We start from the raw sequence: 18,633 nt of genomic DNA, 5'->3' as shown, positions 1-18,633 counted from the left end.
GAAGCTGTTGTAAAGTGAAGAGAAGCTGACCTGGTAGGGAATAAACACTCAGTTGGAGGAGGGAAGATAGGGAACAATACCCTGATACAGTTTGGGGAATTATGGAAACAAATGAATCAGAGGAGTCCTCAAAGTAGATTCCCCTGACCCTAAAACATGCATGTACAGAATAGACTCAAAGCTCAGACAAAGCCAAAATACGTGAAATGGTATTAGAGATACTGCCCAAGAAGCAGAGTATGTATTTCAAGTCCAGACAAAAAAATACCTGATAAAAGAAGGGAAATAAAATGCATCAGGGGAAAAAATAACTGAAAAATAACAGAATCTAGAATCTCCACTTAACATTCATAATGTCCAGGATACAAACCAAAATTACCTGACATAGAATTAAGAAAACTGAAAACTTTCTCAAGTAAAAATCAATTGTATCAGATCCACAAGATGAACAAGATATTGTAGCTAACAGATAAGAATTTTAAAGCAGTTCCTATCTCTGTCCTCAATAAGGTAAAACAGATTACGTTTTCAATAAATGATAATCTTAGATGAGGAATGATAAATCTCAACTTATAAAGTGAAACACTGAATACTAACACTATGTAGAACATATAAGTTCTACAATGGAAAAATACAATTTCCCAATGACAAAATGGATGTACTTGACAACTAAATGGACATCACAGAAGACAAAGTAAACTTGAAGACTGACCAAGAGAAATTACTGAAGGTAAAACACAGAGAAAAATGCTGAGTAATATGAACAAAGTCTCAGAGGCTTATTAGAATTTACCAAATGGTAAAACATGTTTGTTTGTAATATTTAAAAGAGAAAAAAGAAATAATGAGACACAAAAAATATCTGAAGAAATAATCCTTTAAATTTCCCTAATTTGATAAAAGACAGACATTTTTAGGTCTAAGATGCTAAGTGAATACCAAACAGAAGTAATATAAAGAAGCTCATATAAAGGCAAATCATAGTAAAACTATTTAAGTCAAAGATGAAGAATCATAAAAATCAGCAAAAGGAAACCAAAGTATTGCATATAGAGTACATTGGCTAATTTCTCATCAGAAAGCCCAAAGAGAGTATAGCAACAACTTTAAAGTGCTAAGAACAACAACAACAAACACACTGTCAACCCAGAATTCTATATTTAGCAAAAACACTCAAGAATGAAAGTGAAATAAGGACATTTTTAGATAAGAGGAAAATAGAAAAGCTGCAATGTAAGAAATGATGAAAGAAATTCTTCAAGCTGAAGGAAAATATCAGTTGAAAACTTGGATCCTTAAACAAAAAGAAGAAAAGAATAAAAATAAGAACACCCCAAATGGAAAATATCTGAAAAATAACTGGTTATATACCCAAAAGAACTGAAAATAGGATCTTAAACAGTCACACTCCTGCGTTCACTTCAGTGTTATTCACAATAATCAAGAGGTAGAAGTATGGAAGTGTCCATCAACAGTATATCCATCAGTTGAATGGATAAAGAACATGGGCTATAGCCATTAAGCAGAACATTATTCAGCCTTAAAAAAGAAGAAAATGCTGTCACATGGATGAACGCTGAGGATATTAGGCAAAGTGAAATAAGCCAGTCACAAAAGACAAATGTTGCATGATTCCACTTACATGAGGTATTCAAAGTAGCTAAACTCTTAGAAACATAATGTAGAAGAGTGGTTGCCAGAGGGTCTGGGGGAAAAGGGAAAGGGGAGTTATTTTCCTTTTTTTTGGGGGGGGGGGAGTTATTTTCCAAAGGATATAGAGTTTTGCAAGATGAAGAAAGTTCTAGAGATCTATTGCACAAAAATGTGCACAGTTAACACTATACTGTACACTTAATGGTTAAGATAGCAAATTTTATATGTTTTTTGACCACAATAAAAAAGATTATTTTTATTTATATGACTTTTTCTCGACTTTAGAAATCACATACTGTTTAAATAAAACTATAACATTTCATTGTGGGATTTATAATATATGTAGATGCACTTTGTATGTTTATCAAATTGTAAAAATATATATTTTAAATAAAATTTTATACATTATATATTTGTATATAAATATATAGTTATGTAATATACACTTACAACATTATATATTAAAATGATGCACATTATATATAAAATCAAGTGTTTTGTGTAAAACCAAATTGTAGGGGATCCCTGGGTGGCTCAACAGTTTAGCACCTGCCTTTGGCCCAGGGCATGATCCTGGAGTCTCCGATCGATTCCTTCATCGGGCTCCCGGCATGGAGCCTGCTTCTCCCTCTCCTGTGTCTCTGCCTCTGTCTCTCTTTATGTCTATCATGAACAAATAAAAATCTTTAAAAAGAATAAATAAAACCAAATTGTAAAAAATATTCAAATAAAATTCAGGGAAAGAGAAACAGGTGCAAAAAACACAGGAGGAAGCAGAAAACAAATTAAAATGAGGGGACCAGACTCAAACATATCAATAATTACATTAAACTTTAATTAAACTTTCCAATTAATAAGAAGTGATTGCTTTTTGTATTGTAAACAAATAAATAAAACAATAAGACCTAGCTATATGCTATCGACAAGTGACACATTTTTTTAAAGATTTTTTTTTAGGGGTCCCTGGGTGGCGCAGTGGTTTGGCGCCTGCCTTTGGCCCAGGGCGTGATCCTGGAGACCCAGGATCGAATCCCACGTCAGGCTTCCTGCATGGAGCCTGCTTCTCCCTCTGCCTGTGTCTCTGCCTCTCTCTCTCTCTCTCTGTCTTTCATGAATAAATAAATAAAATCTTTAAAAAGATTGAGAGAGAGAGGCAGAGACACAGGCAGAGGGAGAAGCAGGCTCCATGTAGGGACCCCGATGTGGGACTCGATCCAGGGTCTCCAGGATCAGGCCTTGGGCTAAAGGCAGGTGCTAAACCACTGAGCCACTGGGGCTGCCCAACAAGGGACACTTTTTATAAAGACACAGAAAGGCAAAAGTAAATGAATGAAAAAACAAATGCCATAAAGAGGAAGCAGAAAATGCTGGATTAGTTATATTAATTTTAGATAAAATAGATTTTTAAAAGATAATGACAAAAGGAACAGTGCATTAGGGAATCATGGTATATATATCATGATTCCCTAATGCTATATATATATACATATATATATGTATATATATAATGCAATATATATATATATATATCTCCCCAAAACAGAATTTCAAAATCTATGAAACAAAATTTGACAGAATTAAAGGGAAAAAATATATATAATTCTACTATCATAATTAGCATCTCTCACAGAAATTGACAGAAAAACTAAACATAAATGATTTTATCCACAATCTGCCGAGTACTTACCAACCACGCATAACTGACAATTTGTACACCCAACAATGGCAGAAGACATCATTTTTTAAAAATTCATTTATTATGTTTGCAATAATAGTCTACACAGCATTAAACAAATTTCAGTAGATTTTTTAAAGTTGAAAATCATGCTGCCAATCTACTCCATGGTATTGCTGTGTCTACATCCATTTTGTTTGACCAAACAGCCTGTAGACACCTTAAATTGACACTATCCCCTCATGCAAGTATATGCCTTAAACAGAGGTCTACAGAGTCACCAAGCAAATGTAAGTTCCTGTTATGACTTTCCCAACAGCCCTTGTGAGGAATCAGCTGCCCAGCCTCCCCAGGGCCTTCTCCTAATGTGCCTTAAAATAAGACCCCCTATGGAGCTTTCCAAAATCCCATTCTTTTAGTTTAAACTGAGCAATCTGGCTTGTCTGGGATCCCCAAAGCAATGTACCACGGATCCTAATAAAGGTATGCATGGGTCATAATGCTCTGTCTGTAATCTGCCTTGACCTTCCCATGTGGCCCTGCAAGGATCTGTGAGTAATAAACTTTATTTCAACTTCTCCTGTGATCTGTTATTGAACCTCATAATCTGGCATTCTGTGTTCCACTTAACAAAAGTTAATTTAACAAAGTCAACAATACAGAATATGTTCTTTGACCACAATGGAATTAGATTAGAAATTCGCAGCATAAGATAATAAAGAAACTCCTTAAACCACAATGAGATATCACTTCACATGAATCACAATGGCTAAAATTAACAGGTCAGAAAACAACAAATGTTTGGTGCAGATGCTGAGAAAGGGGAACCTGCTCCCACTGTTGGTGGGCATGCAAGGTGGTACAGCCAGCCACTGTGGAAAACAATGTGGAAGTTCCTCAAGAAGTTAAAATAGAGGCAGCCATGGTGGCTTAGTGGTTTAGCGCCGCCTTCAGCCTAGGATGTGATCCTGGAGACCCAGGATTGAGTCTCACGTCAGGCTCCCTGCGTGGAGCCTGCTTCTCCCTCTGCTTTTGTCCCCCTCTCTCTCTCTCTCTGTGTCTCTCATGACTATAAATAAATAAAAATTTAAAAAAGTTAAAATAGAACTACCCTGTGACCCAGCAATTGTACTACTAGGTATTGCCCCAAAGATACAAACATAATGATCTGAAGGGGCACATGCACCCCAATGTTTATAGCAGCAATGTCCACAATAGCCAAACTATGTAAAGAGCTGAGACATACATCGACAGATGAATGATAAAGAAGATGTGATACATATATACATATATAATGGAATATTATTCAGCCACCAGAAAGGAGGAATACTTACCATTTACATTAATGTGGATGTAACTGGAGGGTTCCATTCTCCTTATACTGAGGTTCCATCCTTATAGTGAGTGAAATAAGCCAGAGACAATTATCATATAGTTTCACTTATATGTGGAATATAAGAAATATTTCAGAGGATCATAGGGGATGGGAGGGGAAACTGAATGGGAAGTCATCAGAGAGGGAGACAAACCACGAGAGTCTCTTTACTTTAGGAAACAAACAGAGGGTTGCTGGAGGGGAGGTAGGTAGGGATATGGTGTAATTGAGTGATGGGCATCAATGAGGGCATGTGATATGATGAACACTGGGTGTTGTATGCAACTGATGAATTATTGAGCTTTACATTTGAAACTAATGATGTGCTATATGTTGGATAATTTAAACAAAAAACAAAAAAATTTAAAAAGGAAACCTCTTAAATTTTAGAAATCAAACAATGTATTTCTACATAATAATTAGATATAAAAGGATACATCATGAGCACAGTTGGGAAATTTTTAGAGTTGAATCATGAAAATACATATATCAAAATTTAGAAGCAGTTAAGTAGTGAATAGAGGGAACTCTATAGCTTAAATGTCAACATAAGAAAAGAAAATAGTAAGTAAATCTAAATTTCTGCTACCTTGAAAAATTAAAAAAAGGAGTCCAAATTAAACCTAAAAGTGGAAAGAAGGAAATGAAAAAGATAAGAACAGAAGTCAATGAAACAGAAACCAGAAAACCAGTGGAGAAAAATAAATATAACCAAAAGCTGTCCTTTGAAGTGATCAATAATAAAATTGGTAAATATCTAGCCATACTAATCAAGAAAAATCATAGAAAAAAAGAAAAATAATAGTGAAGACACACGTTACCGAATAGGGAATGAAAGTGGAGATATCAATGAGATTCTACACACACTAAAGAATCATAAACATAAAGGGTTATCATATTGTGCCATTAAATTAGACAAAGTAGAGGAAGAAATTTGTCTTGAGAAAGACAAAATTACCAAGACTGACCAAATGAAGAAACAGAAAATATGAGTAGCTTAGTAACTATTAAAGAAATTGAATTTTAATAGAAATTTTTCCCACAATGAAACTTGAAGCCAAGCTTGTTCATAAGTTAATTTTATCAAACACTTAAATAGAAATAATTCTCCAATTGTACACAAGGGCTTTCAGAGGAGAGAGGAGGGACTACTTCCCAAATCTCTTAGGAGGCCTTTATTACCTAACCTGACAAAGATATCACAAGGAAACACAGATCAGTATTCCTTGTAAACAAAGATTTAAAAACCCTTAATAAAATAAAACATTAACAATTTGAATCCAACATGTGTAAAAGCATAATATATCATGATAAAGTTTATTCTTGGATTGTATATTTGATTTTACATCTTGACAGCAAAAATGTAATTCATCATATTAATAGGAAAAAGGAGAAAAACCATATAACATTTTTAAAAGGCAGCGAAAAAGCATTCAAAAAATTCAATACCCTTTCATGATATAAAATTTCAGCAATGGGCCATTCTCACTGGATTCAGGCATCTCTGAAAAATATATGGCTGACATCATATTTAGTATGAAAGACTCAATTTCTTCTAAGTTCAGAAATAAGATAAACATATCTAAACTCTTCATTTCTTTTTTGCATTGTACTAAGTTCTAACTTGTACAATAAGGCAAGAAACAAATAATTAATGAACATATCAGAAATGAAATAAATCTATTCTTATCTGTGGGTGACATAATCATGTATGTATAAAACATTAAAGAATTGACAAAACAAACAAACAAACAAACAAAAAAAAAAGAATTGACAAAAAAGCAATAGAACTAGTGAATGAGTTTCATAAAGTCTCAAGATTTAAGATCCATATACAAAAATCAACTATATTTCTATAAATTAGTAATAAATAATTAGAAAATGAAATTGTAAAAATTCCAATTATTAGTATTAAAAATACTAAGGAATACATTTAACAAAAGACCTCCACAAATAAAACATTGCAAAGGAAAAATAAAGAAGAATGAATGGATAGTTATACAATGTACATGGACTAGAAAACTCAATGATGGCAATCCTCACCAAATTAATCTGCAGGTTTGATGCAATCTCAATTAAAATCCTAACAGCCTTTTTTTAAAAGAAAGAAATTGATAAGTTTATTTCAAAATTTATATGAAAAGATCTAGTATAATGAAAAAGATTTTGAAGAAGAAGAACAAAGTTGGATTGAAACTACTTGACTTTAGGACTTATTATACAGTTATAATAATTAAGTAGTAGACATAAAGATCAATGGAAAAGGATAGAATCTAAAATGGACCCATATATATATAGTCGTTTGATTTTGACAAAGGTATAAGGGTAATTCAATGAAGAGACACTGTTTTCAACAAACAGATGGTGCTGGCATAACTAGACATCAATATGGGGGAAAAAATGAACCTCAGCCTTTATATTATCATTTGCATAAATGAACTTAAAACGGATCATTGTCTTAAATGTAAAAGCTAAAGCTTTTAAATTTTTAGAAGAAAATATAGGAGAAATTCTTTCTCATAGCAAGTTAGGCAAAAATTTCCTGAATGTAAAAAAAAAAAAAAGAGTAAGAAAAACATTATAAAATGGAGTTCATTAAGATCATTATGGTCACCCTTACCTGACCTCTTAAGAAGCTAGAGTCCCTTCTTGTGAAACTGATCATTTCAAGAGGAAAGAATGAGACCTAAAGAATAGAAGTTACTTAACAATACAGCCCACATCAACCACTAGAGTGAAATCCCCTTTGCGGATCTGTCTGGTCAAAGTACACTCATATTCTATCAGTTAAGGACACTTCTAGTTTCAAGAAGAGGGTCAAGGATCACTGGGCAGTAAAATAACATTGCAACATTAAAACAGATTTATATGAGTTAGAGAAAGTCATGATGCAATTGCTGTACCACATGATTCTGTTTTTTGTGGGTCCTTCTAATTAATATATATACTAAGAAAAAGCTTGTTTCTATATTTTTTATTGAAAACTTATGGAAATGATAATAGTTTAAGCTGATCTTTCTCACATTTTTGGGGTCCTTTCCTGGTTGGTCTCCAAAGTACAGCTCCAGACAACAGCTTTTCAAAATGCGGACTACAATTCAGAAGTGGACCATGGCAGCAACTCACTGGCATGGAAACTCTTTGGTAAATGTCATGGACATCAACAACAGTGGGAAATACAAAGTTTTGGACTTGACCATCAGATCCCGGGAATGTACTGGACACAATCTCTTGAGGTAGGACCCCTGTGGAAGCAGTGGGGAACCTGTGAGCATGTGCTCTGCAGTTGTGTGTGCAAGTGATAATGATATTGTTGTGTGGGCATGCATAGCTGTCCCAATGGAGTCCCAGGATAAGCAGAGTGAGGACACAATGGATTCAGACAGCTGGCTCTGAGCCGGGAGTGTTTGCAGTTCCAGCCTTTGGAGTATCTGTGCTAGGAGCAAGAGATGATTTTGTAAATAACATGCCAGGGTACTGGCAATTACAGGGATGCTTGCCTTTGACTGTGGATGTGACTCAAATGGTGATCATGTCAAGCTGCTTTCCCTAAGTAGGTGGAACCCTGTGGCTTTACACTGTCCTTATATTAATGAGGAGTGTGTATAGAGGCGGGAGGGACTAAGGAGGGAGAGAGAGAGGCTTTCATTTAATCAGTATTGAATTCAGTTTCAGTTTATTTAAATGTATCGAATATCTTCATTTTGTTGTTTGGGCGGGATTGGAGGCTCAAGACTTGACTAGGATTGTTACAGCACAGTCTTTATCTCCATGATAGATCCAATTCTCATTCCTGATTTATTCCTCTAAAATTCTCTGCATTTGTTGTTAAATTTTGCTCTCCACCACGTCTTTTTCTGAAATGCTTCAATTACATTACAATTACTTTTGAAACTCCCAGAATCCTCTAGAAAAGTTGGAAAGTGCATGAAATGGTAAAGCAGTGGAAAGATCATAAACTTTGAAATCAGAAGGTAAAAGACTTCCATCAGTGCACTGATATGCTAATTTCCTACTATGTGCAGGTCATATATATATATATATATTCCAATTTTATTTTCTGTAGTGTGTGAAAATGATACAAGGTTTGTGAGGATTAATGAAGACATAATGTGTGTGAAGGGGTTTTGTAAACTATAGAATGCAGTATAAATGACAGTTCTTGCTTTAAGTGTAGGCCTAGTCAGTTTGAAGAATGGAGAAGGAGCCACTAGAAGAATATGAAGTAGATATAAAAGACTTCATAGTTCATAATTACATTGACATGGAATTGTAGAATAGGCAAAAATATAGTGATAGCAGATGAAATGATTGTCTGGGCCTAGAAAATGGGGTGAGGAGTTTGTCTTCAAAGAGGCAGGAGAGAGCTTTTTTGGAGTGATAGAAACATTATATATCTTCATTGTGTTATTGTTTACACAACTGTATATATTTACTAAAATTCATTGAACTTTAGGCTTAAAATGGGTGAACTTTATTATGTAGACCAATAATAAAATATTAAAATAGGTGTGGCAGATATTAAAGTTGATGAATTGTCTCAAAGTTTGAAAAATGCTAAAGGAAAAAAGAGGAGGATAACTCCAATATCTGAATAATAATAATTCTAGAAAGAAATAACAAAAAAAATTGTGTGGGAAGACAATTATCAATAAAGAGTATGAGAAATATTTCCAGAACTAGAAGATTTGTATTGCTAGATCAAAGGAACACTCTGAAAGAAAATAAACATACCATGAATATTATTGTGGATTTGAGAACATTGTGGATGAAGGTCTTAAGAGTTTTGAGAGAGAGAGAGAAAGAAAGAGAGAGAGACGTGGTGGCAGGATGGGGTGGGATAGGGAGGTGGACAAGATAGAGATAGAGAGAGAATCACATAATATATAAAAGAACAGAAATGAGAATGCTACTGGACTTGTCACAGACACTGATGCTGGGATCTAGGAAAGAGGGGATCTAACACAAGAGAGCAGCATAGGGAATTCCAGGCTGATGGCCATACACTGGGTCTAAAAGGCAATCATTCCAGATACATATAGAGGGTGCAAACCTCCAGGGAAAAAAGGAAATTGACAGATAGTCCCATATGTTTGAACATTTGGAAATTAATATTGATGGGTATTTGATAGATACTATGCAGCATGTGAAAATATGAAGGAGAGATACATGGCATTGGGACGTTATCAATTCCAGGAAAAATTTCAGATAGTACAAATAGGAAACATAATTAAAATATAGTATTTGGCTGATTATTTATATAGTGATGGTTATTTGCATAGTTCTCATAATGTGGACATTAAGTATTGAGAATGAAAAATTATAATGTAACTGAATGGACATGAGCACGAACTGGGGTGGGAGAGTGTTAGAGAAGAATCCACATATATTTTAAGTGAAAATAATAAATTCCACAAATATTTATTGATAACTATTATAAAGCTAGGCCCCATTATTTACTGATCCATGAATAAATGTCTAAAATAGAGGATCCCTTCACTATGAAAGGGTTTGAATCTTTGTCAATTATATTCTTTGCATCTGGGACTTGCTGTCCATATCCACTTACAGTTACAATGGCGCAAAAACACCAGAGAGCATCCAAATGGAATATCTGGGTTCTACACATGGTCCTTTATGCCCCCATGAGTGAAGGCAGCCCTACTTCTCTTGCTGATTAGGATCAATTATTTTTGCCAGGATGGTGAATCCACTTGTCTGCTGGTTGCAGGCATGAGGAGTCCTCAGTGCCCTGGAGGCAGCCATAACTTAGAGTTTTTTGGGGACCCTTGTGTCCTCTGGCATTTTGTCATCTAGACTAAAATCTAACTCCTGATGCTCCCCATTCTTTAGTTATTCCTGCCTTCTTACTCATGGTTCCATGGAAACCAAAATTTTAGTCAAATTTGATTTGTGGTTCTTTCTTTCCTTCTCTCTCAAACCACAGAGATATTAAATCCCGATCTTATCTCTTGACACTATTTTTACTTTAAAAAGTTTAACTGATGTTCCTGTTTTTATTCTCTCCCTGTTTTAGATAATCCTGAATAGTAGGGCAGTCTAAAATATCTTTTTCATGCCAGGGTGTAGATTTGAATGATGATGATGATAGCAACAACATAATAATTATTATGCCTTTTATGTTTCAGTAATGGAAATGGCACCATTTATGATTATTATCCCCATTTTAAAATAAATAATTTGAAGCTTAGGAGAGGCTAAACTAAGTTTCCAAGGCTACACAGCTAGTAGGTAGCTAGGAATTGTAGAGGTTGGTTTGATTCTGTATAGAATATCTCATTTAACTAGAATATATTTCATAGTGAAAGAATCTGCTTCTACTAAATTTTCTGGGAAAACATATGTAAATTAGGACCAATCCAAATGAACTAGGACTTATGATACCCCATTAATATCACCCTCTACTTCCTCTCCAATAAAGGAATGGGAAGGCTAGGCAGATGTCTGTTTTGGGGCCAAAAAAGATGTGCTAAATTTTATATTTGTTGAGTTCAGGGTGACAACAGGATGGCATTTTAATAAAGAATTTGTATACATAAGACAGGGAATTCACAGCAATGTGAAAACTAAATGTGAGAGCTAACCATACCGACGACGTTGTTGAAGTCATGAATGAGCTCACCAAACATTTAAGAAAGAAGAGGTCCAGAGACTTGAGAAGTGAACCCTAGAAAATTTGAAACATGAGGGCAATAAGGTGATAGAATAGGAGATGCCTCTACTAAACTATAAATTTCTTTACAGCAAGAACCATTTCTTTTGAATCCCTGTACATAGTATTTAATATGCCAAACACACAGAGTAAGAACTAATTCAACATTAAGTATAATATAGATCATATGACTTCTTTTTTAGGGGGAGGGAGGAGCATAAGGAGAAGGAGAAAGAGAATCTTAAGCAGGCTCCATGCCCAATGCAGAGCGCAATGCGGAACTTGATCACACAAACCCTGAGATCATGACCCAAGTCAAAAAAGAGTCAGATGCTTAACTGACAGAGCTACCCAGGTGCCCCTATATCATAGGACTTCTGAGAGATGAATTTAATTTTATGAGCATCTTGAGAGCCTAACTGAAGACACATTAAATGAAGACATTTCAGCTACCATCTTTTCTCTCTGGGCAGGCTCTCTAACTTTTTTGGTTGGAATTGTGGCTTATTCTTGTAGTTCTCTTGTGTGGAGTGAAGGGTACTGACCTCACACTACTCTGGTGCTGCCTGAAGGTTTACCAGACATATGAGGGCTAATGCATGTGCATGAGGTATATATACAAAGACACTGTATTATACATATTTTCCACATTAGTATGTTATAATCCATGTCTCACATATATTTTAGTGATAGCAATAAATAGAACAAGAAATCCATTATACAGAGATTCAAATTTTGGGAAGATAGTTCTGCAACAAAAGTAACTTAATCAAGAATATTTATTTCTGGGGTGCCTGGGTGACCCAGTTAAGCAACTGACTGATTTCAGTTCAGGTCATTATCCCTCGGTCCTGGGATCCAGCCCCTGTTGGGCTCCCTGCTGAGCAGGGAGCCTGCTTCTCCCTTTCCTGCTCCCCCTGCTTGTGCTCTCTCTGTCAAATAAATAAAATCTTAAAAAAAAGAATATTTATTTCTATGTTTCTTTCTGCTTGTATTAGAACAAGTCACTAGTAGAAATGACTTTGTAGCAGCCCCAGTTCACTTGAAATAAAATCTAGATGCATTTGAAATGAAATTCCCATGGAAACCACCTTTGAGGTGACAAAAATCTCAGAAGTTTTCCTGGTGTTGCATCATGCATTCAAGAACCCTCTAAGATTTCTAGAGGAAAGTGAACATTTAATTAACCCCTAAGGTCTTCATTGCCTTTAGGTCTAAGGAGAGTTTAACTGTAGTGCTTATTTTAATTTTTTGATAATAGATTGCTTTTTCTGTTTCTTGAATGTGTAGTGGGATTGAGAAAAGGGATTGGGATTCATTAGAGTTGCTCTAGGCCACGGAAATTTCTCACGTAAACACACAGATGAGGGACCATTATTATTGAGTCTTAGCTGAGGGGAAGCAAGTCCTCACTGATGCGTGTTCTCACATAAACACACAGAGGGTGTGTATAGTGGTTTTAGTTGGCTCTGCCTGAGGAAGATGGACTTCTCTGCCTTTGTGTTTTGATTTCTTAACTTCTCCAAGAGGACTTCATCCCTTAACTATGAGCAAAAACGGAACTCATCTGCTAACACTTGAATTTATCCAAAAGAGACATTTTTGGATGGAAAATTTGCTATACTTATATATAAAGCCCCTGGAAAAATTGCTGCACAAAGTTTTATTAGTCTTTATATCAGTCTTAGTTAATAATTTATATTGCATGACTTGTGATTGTCTAAAACCTCAGCAAGATCTCTTGGCCCTCTATCTTGTTACTACCATCAGAATTTCCTCCCTCAGATCAAGTAATCTGGGTTAACATATTGCATTTACAGTGCAGTATAAAAATGTGATGCTGTAGAAAGGTGCTGGATTGAGTCATGAATGTCCAGTGTTTTATTAGAGTAACTAATCGTACCAAGCAAACACTTTTTAGGTCTCTTTCAAAGTCAAAGTTATCACTTGAATGTCAGATTATTCTATTTTAAAACTGAATTCTGTAAACTTTGCCTTTGCTATCCTTATTCCTTGTATTCCTTTTCTTCATATAACTTTTCAAGTTACATATTTTACCTTTTTCTCTTTCTTCTTTCTTTCTTTCTTTCTTTCTTTCTTTCTTTCTTTCTTTCTTTCTTTCTTTCTTTCTTTCTTTTCTTTCTTTCTTTCTTTCTTTCTTTCTTTCTTTCTTTCTTTCTTTCTTTCTTCTTTCTTTTCTTTCTTCTTTCTTTCTTTCTTTCTTTCTTTCTTTCTTTCTTTCTTCTTTCTTTCTTTCTTTCTTTCTTTCTTTCTTTCTTTCTTTCATGTATTTTGTCTTTTCTCACTTGATTAAAAGCCCCACGAGGGCAGGAACCACTTTGTGTTTTTTCACCAAGACTTAGAAAAGTTTTAGGAATGGGATAGATATTCAATTGATAGGTGATAAAAGAAGGCCATCCTTGTTCAAAGTCTTTCATCAACTCCCCATAATCTGACATATTGATTGAAGACTCTGTTCTCTGCCTTTAGGTATTGATAGAAGTTGTTCTTAGTTATCTGACAAATATTTGTTTTTAATAGTCAAGCTTAAAATGAAGGGTTAAGTAGTGGAGAAAATTCAGAGAAAGTTTATTTTTAAGCGTGGAGAAGGATCAAATAATTATTGGGGGGATCCCTGGGTGGCTCAGTGGTTTGGCACCTGCCTTCGGCCCAGGGAGTCCCAGGATCGAATCCCACGTCGGGCTCCTTGAGTGGAGCCTGCTTCTCCCTCTCCTGTGTCTCTGCCTGTGTGTCTCTCATGAAAAAATAAGTAAAAATCTTAAAAAAATAATTCTTGGTATATATTGGATGTGACTGAGAAATAATGAATATCCTTCTCTAAAGTCTGATTCCCTTAATTTTACCTTTCTTGGTTTTAGCACTTCCTACATTCCCTTAAAGTTATATAAGTACTTGTTTTTATCTATAAAGACTCTCATGAGATCCTAGTAAGTAAAAATGGCTGCTTCAGAGATTTCATTGTCACTTAGAAGAAGGTAGCGTGCTTAGTGATTAAAACTAAGAAGTTAAAATTGGACGGAGTAGAGTTTGACTCAAGATTCTGGAACCTACTAGCATGTGTGCTCCTTACTTTAAAGGAGAGATTGATAGATCTAATCTATAGGGCTGTTGTGAGAAATAAAAAGGTATTAATTTTTTGTGCATTGCTTTAGAAACTTGGTTTTAGTACAAGGATGCTGGATCTATACTGTGTTTGGTACATAGTAAGCACTCAATACAAGGAGCAAGTACTATTTTTCCCATGAGACTTTGTTTTGAATTGTGCTTACAAAGATGTAACCAGAATGAAAGGTTAGGTCATTGAAAGCCACATCAAGCATTATCAAATGCATAAACAAACATTTCTTCTTCCTTAGGGAAGTGAGTCTCTGGAGCAGTGATCCTGAGGGAGTCCCTACAACTACGTCACGGAGATCTCTAATCCCAGAATAAAACTCTTTCATCTCCTGTTATCCATGGGCATTAGGAAAGGATGCTGTCTCATGCCTGGAATTTGGACAAGAGACTTGGGACAAAGCCACACTCAGAGATCAAGTTCTTGAGCTCAGCAAAACAATTAGAGGTTTTGATCCTCCAAGCAGAGGATCTGAGAGTAGAAGTAGCAGCAGAGGGTCTGAGCTCTGAGTTGTCACTTTCTGTTCACTGGGGCCATCTGAGTGTCCATGAAAGAGTTAGATGAGAGCCAATGGAGAAGAGCTCTGTGACTGCAAGCAGAAGCAGGGTTAGTGTCTGTCTGACCTGGTCTGTCCTATAGCAGAGGGGGTAAAAGCTCAAGCCCAGGAGCAAGATCACCCAAGTTCACCTTCTATTGTCACTCAGCAGCATCGGGACTTGTGCAAGTCCCTCAGGTTCAGTGTCTTCCTCTGTGAACTGGGGATAATCATAATGCCACATGGCACTTAGGACAGTGTCCATCCCATAGTTAGTACTCAGTGAACCTTCCCATCTGTGTCTTCTCCACATCCGCCCCCCTGCACTTGCATGGCGTGTAGCCTCTTTCTGTCTCAGTGATTTGTTTCTTTTTCCTTTACAGACCCTCCTAGAGGACAATGGCTGCAGATAACGCCTCCTCTGTGACAGAGTTTATCCTGGCAGGCTTAACAGATGAGCCGGAACTCCAGATGCCCCTCTTCTTCCTGTTCCTAGGTTTTTATGTGGTCACCGTGGTGGGGAACCTGGGCCTCATAACCCTGATTGGGCTGAATTCTCACCTTCATATTCCCATGTACTTCTTCCTCCTCAACTTGTCTTTCATTGATTTTAGTTATTCCACTACTCTCACTCCTAAAATGTTAATGGGTTTTGTCTCAAAGAGAAACATCATTTCCTTTGCGGGGTGTGTGACTCAGTTTTTTTTCTTCTGTTTCTTTGTCTTTTCTGAATCCTATATCTTGTCAGCGATGGCATATGACCGCTATGTCGCCATCTGTAAACCACTGCTGTACACGGTCACCATGTCTCCTCAGGTGTGTTTACTCCTCATGTTGGGTGTTTATGGGATGGGGGTGTTTGGGGCTGTGACCCATATGGGAAACATCATGTTTATAACCTTTTGTGCTGACAACCTTGTCAATCACTATATGTGTGATATCATTCCCCTCCTTGAGCTCTCCTGCAACAGCTCTTACATAAATTTGCTGGTGGTCTTCATTGTTGTGACCATTGGCATTGGGGTGCCTATTGTGACCATTTTCATCTCTTATGGTTTCATTCTTTCTAGTATTCTCCACATTAGTTCAACTGAGGGCAGATCCAAAGCCTTCAGTACCTGCAGTTCCCATATAATTGTGGTATCTCTTTTCTTTGGATCAGGAGCTTTTATGTATCTCAAACCACCTTCTATTTTACCCCTTGACCAGGGGAAAGTGTCTTCCATATTCTATACTGCTGTGGTACCCATGTTCAACCCGCTGATTTATAGTCTGAGGAATAAGGATGTCAAAATTGCCCTGAAGAAAACATTAGGCAGAAAACTCTTCTCTTGAAATGATTGTGAAAGGAGATCCAAAGCTGTATTTATCAGAGTATTTCTTTTTTTTTTTTTCAGTGAAGGAAACAAACACCAGTATTTTTTCTTATATACCTAGAGGAAAAATTTTAACTTGTTCTTAAGCATAAGTGTTCCCTCTGCTCTTTATTCTACCCTAAATATTCTAATCATTTTTGTTTTATGAAAATAGTTTCACAGTCATAGAGAGTTAGTCTTGAATAGGCCTAAGATATACTTTAACCTAGTCCTTCATGTTATGCATTACACACTGGAGACTCAGAAATACTTTGTAGGTTGTCCATGGGCACATATTTACCTCGTGCCAGAGCTGGGGCTCAAATCTAGGCCCTTGAAAACACTTTGCTCTTATTTCCTTTAGCCATGCTATTGTGATGTACCTTATTTCCTGACAGATTTCATTTGAAAGCTTTTATTTTTATTTTTGCATTTAAAGAAATCTTATTTATTTATAGTGATATGCAACTTTTTAAGAGTTAATCTTTGGAATGCTATTTTTGCAACAATGATAGTGGTGAAAAATGTGGTAATTTGATCTTGCAAAATGCTAAGGTTTAAGGTTTTTTGGTGGAGACTGAATTTCCCTATAGAATCAAGTGTGGTATCTGTTGAAGTGGTATGCAGTGCTGTAAGGATGCAGGCTTAGTTATTAGATCTTCTAATGGAGAGATATACAGATTTAAGGGAGTTAAAAATGTTGGATAAAAGCTTCACTCATTATTTACAGATTAAAAAGGTAGAATTTGGAGGCTTACTTCAAGTGTCTGAATGATATAACTGAGTAATAGTTTTGGGTAGATGTGAGTCGTTAGAGCAGCATCAACCAACTAGTCATCAAGAAGGTAGTTGCCATTGTATTTTAAGACATTGCAAATAGTTGTGATATTTTAATGGTAGGGTGCAGGGTAAGGCAAAGAGATGTTGGAGTCAGGACAGGTCATATATTCACAGTATTAGTTAAATGGAAGCACAGCTTATGTAAAGAATCAGAACAATTTTGGGGCCTGAATACATTATTAGTGGTAACAGCTCTTTTAGAAGCAATGGAACGTGAACTGTTTGCAAGATACCTTAACTTATTAACTTTTCTAAGGATAGTTCTCTTCTATTAGAAAAAATAAAGTTAGGATAAATGTTTAGTTTTATCCTTTATGATGGTTCTGTTCAATGAGGATGTAATAAAAGAAATGCAAGTGTAGAGACGACTGTGCTTTAGATAATATTATAGAGGGAAATATCATTGAGTTACTTATGAGTTGAGGGTGTCAAAAGGTTGATGGAAAAGCAGTACAATGCTGGTAATTAAAAAAAAACCTCACCTCCCTTTAAGTTGAAGTATAAGTTATGTACAGCAAAGTACACAAATCTGAGGTGTCAATGAATTTTTTCACATATGTAAGGCTATGTAACCATCACCTAGACCAAGAAATAGATTTGCATCATTTCAGAATATTACTCCCTGACCCTTCCAGGAAATATTACTCCCAATTCTCTTTCTGGAAATAGCTACTATTTTTAGTTTTATCAGATTCATTTTGTTCATTCTTGAACTTCATGTAAATATTACATTTACTTTTTTTATGTCTGGCTTCTTTCTCTCAATACAAAGTGTAGTGTGAGTTTCGCTAATAACATTATATGTATAAATATTTGTTCTTGGTTATTGCTGTTTAATATTCCACTGTATAAATATAGAACAATTTATATATCAACTATTGCCTTAATGGATATTTGGCTTGTTTTCAGTTTCTGAATATTATTGTTAATAAAGATACTCTGAACATTTTTGAGCGTATAGTTTCTTTGAAATATATTTATTTATGTTGGGTCTATATCTAGATGTGGATATATGGGTTATAGAATAGATATACTTCTAGGCTTCTCAAATACTATCAGACAATCTTCCAAATATTTTATTTTTATTTATTTATTTATTTTTTAAAGATTTTATTTATTTATTCATGATAGTCACAGAGAGAGAGAGAGAGAGAGAGGCAGAGACACAGGCAGAGGGAGAAGCAGGCTCCATGCACCGGGAGCCCGACGTGGGATCCGATCCCGGGTCTCCAGGATCGCGCCCTGGGCCAAAGGCAGGCGCCAAACCGCTGCGCCACCCAGGGATCCCTCTTCCAAATATTTTAAACTGATTTGCATTGCCAACAGTTTCCAGTTTAAGGATGCTCCTCATCCTTCTGAACTATCATTGTTTTCAATTCTTTTCATTTTAA

General features: G+C 35.7%; 1 protein-coding gene across 1 annotated transcript; it reads left to right on the top strand.

Moving 5' to 3' along the window:
• The first annotated feature begins 7,768 nt into the window (after positions 1-7,768).
• LOC140625554 (olfactory receptor 8B12-like) lies at positions 7,769-18,097 on the top strand. Its single transcript, XM_072812887.1, has 2 exons — positions 7,769-7,939; positions 15,431-18,097. Exon 2 carries the CDS (start codon positions 15,447-15,449, stop codon positions 16,380-16,382), a length of 936 nt encoding a protein of 311 aa, XP_072668988.1. The 5' UTR covers positions 7,769-7,939; positions 15,431-15,446; the 3' UTR covers positions 16,383-18,097.
• The last annotated feature ends 536 nt before the right edge of the window (positions 18,098-18,633 follow it).

The sequence above is a fragment of the Canis lupus genome, chromosome 3, assembly GCF_048164855.1.
Source record: "Canis lupus baileyi chromosome 3, mCanLup2.hap1, whole genome shotgun sequence".
Classification (NCBI taxonomy): Eukaryota; Metazoa; Chordata; class Mammalia; order Carnivora; family Canidae; genus Canis; species Canis lupus.
Note: the sequence above shows the minus strand (reverse complement) of the source record. Positions and strands in the feature narration are given on the sequence as shown.